This window comes from Xyrauchen texanus, chromosome 5, assembly GCF_025860055.1.
Source record: "Xyrauchen texanus isolate HMW12.3.18 chromosome 5, RBS_HiC_50CHRs, whole genome shotgun sequence".
Taxonomy (NCBI): domain Eukaryota; kingdom Metazoa; phylum Chordata; class Actinopteri; order Cypriniformes; family Catostomidae; genus Xyrauchen; species Xyrauchen texanus.
The window spans coordinates 36,009,682-36,019,435 of record NC_068280.1 but is presented as its reverse complement, the minus strand read 5'-3'; the positions used below and the strand labels follow the sequence as shown (position 1 = coordinate 36,019,435).

General features: G+C 37.7%; 1 protein-coding gene across 1 annotated transcript; it reads right to left on the bottom strand.

Moving 5' to 3' along the window:
- Positions 1-4,946: 4,946 nt before the first annotated feature.
- Positions 4,947-9,623, bottom strand: LOC127644322 (cysteine-rich protein 1-like). Its single transcript, XM_052127451.1, has 4 exons — positions 9,508-9,623; positions 6,977-7,071; positions 6,737-6,791; positions 4,947-6,463 (listed from the first exon to the last, which is right to left on the bottom strand). The coding sequence occupies exons 1-4, from the start codon at positions 9,548-9,550 to the stop codon at positions 6,417-6,419; spliced, it is 240 nt and encodes a 79-aa protein (XP_051983411.1). The 5' UTR covers positions 9,551-9,623; the 3' UTR covers positions 4,947-6,416.
- Positions 9,624-9,754: the final 131 nt, after the last annotated feature.

The window sequence follows — 9,754 nt, the reverse complement described above, 5'->3', positions numbered from 1 at the left end:
CCATCCCGGAGCGGAAAGTAGCAATGGTCCAAAACCCGATCCCCTCGTGTGTTGTAACTGATGTTTTGGAATTATTTCAGTGCTATTGACTTGTGTCCCCGGTCACAATGAACGCAGCCTCGGGGTGCACGATTTCCTGCTCACTTATACTCCCATACAGTTCCTTGAGTGCCCGGTCTGTGTCGGATTGTGGCGGGATGTACACAGCTGTGATAATGACCGCTGTGAATTCCCTCGGTAGCCAGAGTGGTCGACACAGAAGCATGGAAAGCTCATGGAGAGATTCTCAGGAGAGCAGAATGACTTGATAGAATGTCCGCAGACATCCAAGTTTCTGTAAGGCAGAAAATGCAGCAGTCCTTTGTCTCTCGTTGGAAAGAGATCTGCGCTCTCAGCTCACATAGCTTGTTGTCTAGAGACTGAACATTTGCCAGTAGAATGATGGGTAGCGGGCGTCGATTTGCAAAACGTCTTAGTCTGATGAGAACACTGGCTCTCCTTCACCTTTTCCGGCTACGTATCCATGGCCGGGCTGCCCGGACAAAGGGCTCTGCTGTCATATTGTTAAATGGTTAGTTCACCCTAAAATGTATATTCTCTCATCATTTAATCACCCTCATGACATCCCAGGTGTATTACTCTCTTTCATCTGCTGAACACAAACAAAGATTTTTAGAAAAATATCTCCGCTCTGTTCCAGATTCGAACTCGTGACTCCAGGGGTGGGCAGCTGGTTTTTATTAAAACTGAGGAAATAATCCACTTTTCTCATAAACTATGTGCCTTTATTGAGTAATGATGTTTATATAATTTGTTTGTGTTTCTGCTGCCAGAAAGGCATCAGCACACTTACAGGACAAGGAGAGAATTTTACATTTCCCATGTCCATTACTTAACTGGGCCACCATTTTTTCAACTTCTGTCTGATCTTTTTACCAGTTTTTCTTTTTACACATGAACAGCGATGTGTGTATTGTGGTTTGAGCCTTATTGCCATCTTAACTAATTCAAATTTAACCATCAGCATCTCTGTTTTATTGATAATGTTTTGTGTGTGATGTGAAGTGTTGTTTAAATGTGTAGTTGCCAATATGGTCTTTCTGTAAATACAATCAGATATTTATAATTAATATTACTTTGAATGGATTTGTGGATATTTTATTTAATAAAAATGTCTTGAATAAAATTAAAGGCGAAATTGTCTTAATAAAATACAGCTAAAACAACTTGCCTGCTGATTATTCAGATTTTACACTGATTTTACATTTTAAGATGATGTATGTGATGCATCTCCATGCACTCCCAACCGATAAAAAAGCCCTCAAGTTTATGCAACTTGTAGAGCATACATTGGTGATGATACAGTATGCTTATTTTGCAGTTATAGGCTTAAAGAAGACAATTTTATATCTGTGGTCTGATCGGAAATTGTGCAACTGAGTTTGCTAATCATATGGATTTTTGTATTTATTTATTTTACTTCTTTTGACGGAGAGTGCACTTAAGCATATTATCCAACAGGGGGCCATATTAGCACGTCTGAAACAGCCCATAGACAATAGCCTTAAAGGTAAGTTATTTCTCAAAACAATGCTATTTCTATTACACACCTAGCGTCTTTGTAACTCGACTAACTGCCATTACTGCTAATTATTGATTCTCAAATCTGTCAGGAGAATTAATAGTTGTAAATAATGTAAATCCCTGTAGTGGGGTCAATAGCCTAATACTGCATTGACAATTTATGCGTAAACAAGTAGGTTATATACAGGGTTGTGAGAGTTACTTTTGAAATGTATTCCACTACATATTACAGAATGCATGCTGTAAAATGTCCTTTGTAGCATTCTAAATACTAAACATACCCACAAGCCTTTGTGTTTGATGATCCCACAATGCATTTTTATTAGCGCACAGTTCTCTCATGTACTGTGGTCTGCAGAGCTGCTCTGTAAAGATGAATGAACAGCTTCATTACTCTTTAATAGCATTAGCTATTAGCCCAGGCTTTGATTAGTACAATGACATTAGCCTCCTTCATCCACATTGTCACAGATACGAGTGGGTGCATGTCAAACCTCCACCAGAGAAGCGCAAGCCAAATGGTATGCATGAATCTTATGAACTGCCTCGGGGTGCTTATTAATATACATATTTGAAAGTAATAAAGTAAAAATTTGTAAGACAGTAATTAAGCACAATGATCTAATATATTAATACCAAACAAAAGCAATGCAGTATAGCATGTTCACAAATGAATAGCCAAAATTATGAATGTATGCATATTGTGAATGCATTTGCATTATTCGACCCCCAAAATGCAAATACTTTAAATGCATATGAAAGACAGAGACTGTATCCTTTGCATGCAATAACATGGTCTGTGCTGTTAATGGGATAGGTTTGGAAAACCATCATGTTGTTCAAACCAATATGACTTTCTTTCAATCTGTGGAACACAAAAGGAGATAAATAGGCAGAATGTTCAGTCTTTATTGTATGGAACAAATATGCAATGAAAGTAAATGGTGACTGAGGCTGTCAGTTCCTAACATTCTGCCTAACATCATCTTTTGTGTTCTGCAAAAGAAAGAAAATCAAACCGGTCTGGAACATCATGAGGTTGAACTATCCATTTAACTGTGTGTGTGAGATGGGCGATTCCTCCTTCCTTAGCATGTACATATCCAATGAGCCTTCAGAGGTTGTGGTGGTGGGCATCTAAGAGAGTGAGGAAGGGCAGCAGCACAACAGCTCTGCAGGCCCATAGGAATGAAGGAGTTCTCTCTTTCTTCATCAATCAGTTCTTCTAGTGTGTCAGCAGCCCCTTTTTTATATCTCCACCCCTTTTTCTCTTTCTCATTTTCTTTCCCTATTGATGGATCTGCGGTGTAGTTAAAACACATGCAAATGAGACAGCTGGCATCACACAAACCATGTGACCTGTCAAGGTGGGGGTGGATTCAAAGACATGCTGCAGCAGGGAACCCTCCACACACACATGCATCTAGACACATGCACACACCCTCCCTCACTGGCTTCCAGCAATAATCCCTTCACTCGTTTCATGCCACTCGTTTTTCTTCTATTGCTTTTATTAGAAAGAAATAATTGAGGCAACGATAACAAAACCCTATCCCTTTTTTCCAATACGTATGCCTATGCATGAAGCTAATCAACCATGCACACATTCGATGGAACGTGAATGTTCACACATGTGTATATGAATGCACAAATAGGCTCGGCTATTCTGGTGTATGTGTGTGTGCGTGCATCTGTGAGTATTTCAGAGTTTGATAGGACCAACACTGTGTTTCCAGGTCGGGTAGAGAAAAGCTGCCAGCTTACACACACACACGCATGCACACAGATACATTCCAGCAGACTGCCCTGGCCTTGGAATGAGAGCCTTTTGCCAGGGTTCTCTCTCTGTCTCTCTCGCTCTCTCTCTTATTGGCTCACTCTCTCTATTGCTCCAGATGATGTTATTCTGTAAATCAGGCTAGCCAAATCATATTTTGTGTCTTCTTAAGTGTGAAATGGTGTGAGTGTGCAAAAACTGTTAATGCACACAATGGGGGGATAGTTCACCCAAAAATAAAAATTCTCTCATCATTTACTCACCCTCAGGCCATCCCAGATGTGTGACTTTCTTTCTTCTGCAGAACACAAATTAAGATTTTTAGAAGAATATGTCAGCTCTGTAGGTCCATACAATGCAAATGAATGGATGCCAAAATCACATGAAGGCAGCATAAAAGTAATCCATAAGACTCCAGAGGTTAAATCCAAATCTTTAGAAGTGATATGATAGGTGTGGGTGAGAAACAGATCAATATTTAAGTCAATTTTTGCTAGAAATTCTTCTATATTCCCAGTTGGGAGCGTGTGGGTTAGGGTTAGAGTGGAGATTGACTGATCAGGGAGGAGAATTTATAGTAAAAATGCATTAAAATATTGATCTGTTTCTCAGCCACACATATCAAATCATTTCTGAAGACATTGATTTAACCACTGGAGTCTTATGGATTACTTTTATGCTGACCTATGTGATTTTTTTGAGCTTCCAAAATTTGGCACCCATTCACTTGCATTATATTGACCAATAGAGCTGATTATTTCTTCTTAAAATCTTCATTTGTGTTCTGCTGAGGAAAGAGAATCACATACATCCGGGATGGCATAAGGGTGAGTAAATGACAACATCATTTTTGGTTGAACTATTCCTTTAAGAAGCTATTTCTACTTGATCTAACCCTTAAAGGAATATTTCGAGTTCAATACAAGTTAAGCTCAATCAACAGCACTGACACTATTGATTACCACAAAAAAAAAAATTCAACCTGTCCTCTTTTCAACCTCCTTTTCTTAAAAAAAAAAAAAAGGAAAAAAGTTACAGAGAGGCACTTAAAATGGAAGTGAATGGATTTAATTCATAAACATTAAAATAATCACTGTTTAAAAAAAGTATAGCCAAAAGACTTAAACAATATTAGTGTTATGATTTTAGTGTGATAAAATCACTTAATAAACTTTTCTGTGTAAAGATATAGCCAATTCTACAACTTCATTGCCATGACCATGTAATGTCAACAAAACCTAAACCCCTAAAATGACTATAAAAATGATACTTCAAAGAACTTTATAGCTCAAATAATACATGGATGAATTGAATGTAAGTGATTTTATAAAATTATAAGCTACACATTTCTGCATTTATACCTTCCAAAAATTGGCCCCATTGACTTCGATTGTAAGTGCCTCACTGTAACCTCGATTTGAGCCACAAATTCTGTTGATTAACCTTAACTTATTTTGAACACAGAATATTCCTTTCAATTTAAATGTAGGTTTATTTGTATTTTTTTACTGTACAGGTTGATTCACTGTACAGGGGGTCAATAAAAAGCACATTAATTATAAAGTGCATTTTAATTTTACTACTTTTTTATGGACTTAAGGATAAAAGACTGTTTTGATTCAGTGATTTGACAGTATGATAGCTGGCAGCTCTAAATTAAATGAGTGAAGCTTTTCAATGAACTAATGGAAAAATAAAACAAATAAAATCTTAAAATTAAATAAACATTATTCCTGAATGTACAAAAATAATACAGCCATCACTTATGCAGCGAGTGGTTTGGGAAGCAAGCCTCTGCTCCTAATTAAAAAGACACAATGATTCATTATTGTCATTTTTGCTTTGTAGATACGTTTGCTTCCTTGTGAAAATAACCCTTTGTTGTACAGTGTCTGATCCTCAAAATCCCAATGAACAATGATAGCGCACAAAATTACATTGTGTTTCAAGTAAATCAATTCATTTATGTATACATATTCTTGATGTTATTTTTCTAAATCAAAAATATATAATGGTATCTAAGAACCACCTGCCTACACATTCATACCAAAATTCATTTTATTCTATGGTCTGACATTTTCACATCCCCATTCTTAACACCTAGAAAAAGATACAACCGGGAAGATACAATTTGATTCAACAACAATAACATACATTAACTATTTAAGTGCTACAACTTTTTTGTTTGTTTGTTTGTTTTTTCCCCTCCCCTTTGCTCCCCAATTTGGAATGCCCAATTCCCAATGCGCTCTAAAGTCCTTGTGGTGGCGTAGTGACTCGCTTCACTCCAGCTGACGGAGGATGAATCTCAGTTGCCTCTGTGTCTGAGACTGCCAATCCGCACATCTTATCACATGACTTGTTGAACGCGTTATCGCGTAGACATAGCGCGTGAGGATGCTTCATGCTATTCTCCACGGCATCCACACACAACTCACCACACGCCTCAATGAGAGCGAGAACCACACATTATAGCGACCATGAGGAGGTTACCCCATGTGACTCTACCCTCCCTAGTGACTGGGACAATTTGGTTGCTTTGGAGTCCTGGCTGGAGTCACTCAGCACACCCTGTATTCAAACTTGCGACTCCAGGGGTGGTTGTCAACGTCTTTACTCGCTGAGCTACCCAGGCACCCAAATTTCTACAACTTTAAATTAATCACAAGAGAAGAATAGAGGAGACCAAAAGAGGGAGACCAAATGTAAAAAAATAAGTCAATCAAAAAACATATAAATCGACTATTATTCTGAATATTTGGAGGGATGTTTCCCTAATGTCTATGGTGGTTTCAGCTCTGGAATCATCTCATAAAATAAGCTCAGTTCCCTAAGAGATTGCCACTTCGGATGACTTTGGGAGTTTCTGAATATGTAAAAATTAGGGTGGCGAGTTCAAACTGTGGCTAGATTAAATAGGCAATATATAATTATTTTGCCTTGTGTGGCAATGAAAAATAGATGCTGCAGGTGTGTTGTTGGTAAATCTGGATGGTCTAGCCATGTTGTTGATTGTAGATGGTCTGGTGTGTTTTTCAAGATGGCAGAGCATCTCTTATTCAGCAGGTGTGTTAAACGTCCGAGCAACAGGTTTTCGGTTACCTGCACACAGAGAGAGAGATGGTTAGCACACCACTTGTTAGTACAAGTCAACATACATTTCAAAGACCTAGTGTAAATCAAATCACTCCAATCAAGTTTAATAGCGTTTGTTACAAAACTATGAACAAAATGTGCATTTTATATGCAAAAAATCACATACATATCAAAAATAAAAACATATATTTAAAATTAAATATAATGTGCATTAGTTTATATATAAATCTATATTTTTAAATATATTATTTAATAAAGTGTATTGGGATTTGCTTTCACCTCTGGGTCCAAAATCTCTCATGTAGCAGTTAGAGCAGTATGGCTTCTCATCATGCTGCTCAAAAATATTAGAGTCAATGAGAATAACAATCTATGTTTACTGCATTATGCATATTAGTAGAATAATGCTCCAATGCATTTAGGCCATTATCAGTTTATAGTGCAAATTATTTGTGTATAAAAAGAAAACCTTCATAGATACAATATGATGACATTGCATATGTGTATATATATTTGTACCTCTGCATGCTGGCCAGCTGTTAGCTGTCTTTTACATTTGTGGCATTTCAAACACAATGGATGATAATCCCGTCCCAATGACCTTTTCTTCTCGCCTGCATGGATCAAAGGTCAAAAGTTAATCATTAAGCCAGGCCTGTTGGCTGATGCTGGTCTTAGCTCAGTAACCATACAGTTCCACTGGCACATTGTGAGCGAACGTACGAGCGTTTTTAATTCATTCCAATGGAAGTCGAGCGCCATGCTCTCGAGGTGGATTGTGGGATTGACAGTGGTGCAGAGCAAGCTTTGAGGATGGTCAAGAGTGTCAAAAAAAATTAAATTCATCTTCTTTATGCAAATGAGGAATGAAAACTGCTGAAAGCAGTGACATCTCTCATATCCCTTTTTACTGCAGTTTCTGCAGGATTTGGTGCTTTAATCACAAGCAGACTTCAAATGATGATTGCACGCATTTATTGTGGCAATACTGTGAATGGGTAAGCAAAAATGAGACTCAAAACAGACTTCACAAATGAAGACTGAATGCATTTATTGTGAAAATACAGTGAACATAGTTTTTATCCTTTGTACTTTCAGAAATACATTTTTCCTCATTCTGACAATACTCACACATATTTATGATGATTATATTGACCGTGAACTGAAAACAATTTCACAACAATTTTTGTTGAAACACACCCCAAAGCAGCAGCTCTCTAGCATGGTGAGTAGCGTTTTTCCACTCCAGTGGAAATGTATGGTTAGGAATGAGACTAGTCAAATAAATCCCTTACAGAAATCGAGACTTCATGGTATATTTTCAGTTCACATGTAAATTTGGCTTGTGGCAAAATTGCAGCAAACTGTCCATTGTTCCCAAGGGTTTGCTGCAGGTTCACCACTACTGGTGAAGCGCTGCGAACTTCTGGCATACAATTGCAGTGAATCACAAGGTCATTTGCATGTGTAAATAATGAGTGGTAAATTTGCAGCAAATTTGTGGCACGTTGTGGCTAGTTTAGAATCACAGTTTAAAATATGTGTGCTAGTGTTTGTTTGATTTAGTATGCAAAAACAAAGCATTCTTCAGTTTTTAAGGATGGTTATGCTTTCAAAACAGTGTGAGGTTTAAACATTTATTTTCAGTGCTGTAGACTTTCCCCATAGACATCCATTGTCAATGCGTTACAATAAAAATATTTTTCCTTGTTTTCACAAAATTATTTTCTGTGGTAATCGACAACATGTCCCACAAACGTTCCTGTAGCTCATGGCCTAGCAATACCAAGATCAGGGGTTTGATTCCTTTTATCATACAAACTGATAAAACATGTATCTTGAATGCACTGTCAGTCACTTTGGATAAAAGCATCAACCAAATACATGATTGTTAATGGTAGATGCTTTAGACAGGGCTATTTTAACTGGAATGTTACTGTAATTTGACCCTAAATCTCTCTATTAATCAAGAGGAGGAGACTTAGAGAGTGAATTTGATCTTAAATTACAAAATGTTTCTCTTTGATTAAATCATCCATCTGGATCAGTTCTCAGTTCTATGTACATATTACCCTTTCATGTTAGCCTAGCACAAGCTCTCCCACACCTCTGGAGATGAAAACACAAGATCAAACTAGGATCAGAGTGAAACTGACCCTCCAACCAATGCCTTAAATTCTCCATCTTGGATCAAATTTTCCCTCCTTGGCTGAATCAACAGCTGCCTACAGTTCAGCTTAATATTGAGTTCAATAAGTGTTACACAGATTTTTTTGCTCTCCCTTCAAGCTAAAATCTGACTGGCAGCTAAAGAGCTTTTCTAGCAGGGTTTGGCTTCATGTACTGCTCTTTCTTCGAGTGCCCATAGTTTTTTGCATTGCCGTCTGCAGATTTAAACAGTCAAATGTCTCTCTCTCTCTCTCTCTCTCTCTCTGTCTGTATCTCTCTCTCTATATATCTTTCTCTTTCTGGCCTATTCCACTTCCTGCCACAGGCAGGCACTTCCTGTGCTCGTGTGACTCATGTTATAAGGTGCTGATGGTATTAGGAGTGTGCAGACTGACTAACTCTACACAAGCACATACATACACCTACCTCAGACAATGGCCTACACACACTTACATAATTACACAACCATTGCCTAAATGGCTCTGGGTTTCATACTTTGTTGAAATTGGCACACCAGCAGACCCTAATGTAGGCTTTATGTGCTTGCTCTGCAATATTCTTTCTATAATTCAGTTCTTAGTTCTTAACATATTAAAAATGATCACAATAATATGCAACATACTACAGGCTAATATGATCAATATAATGAATATATCACAAAAGCAAGCCTAAAAAGGAAGAAAAAAGAAGATTAACTTTAAGTAAAACAGACTGGTCTGAAAATTACACTCCTCTCAGCTGATAAACAGAGCATGCAGCAGCACAACGCTAGATAGAGAGCTTTTCACATGCTTCTCAATGTTGAGCTCTACATAAATCTAAATATCATCTTTAGCAGTATGTTTTAAAGATGGATCTATCGTACCCTAGATGTCACTCACCAAAATAAACAGGCTTCCCACAGATAGGACAGAAGCTCACCATGGCTGAAGCGGATCGCTTATAGTTTTTGATGTGTGAGATGTAGAGATGCAGGAAATGTGAGTGTCTCAAAAGTGACAACCTCTCAGTATAGCAAAGGATGTGGCAAGAGATGATCAGTGACAGGAAGCAAGAACTGATTTCAAACGTAAATACTCTCAACAATTCAAACGGTTGCAAGAAATATGGGAGGAAAATGTTTGGTCA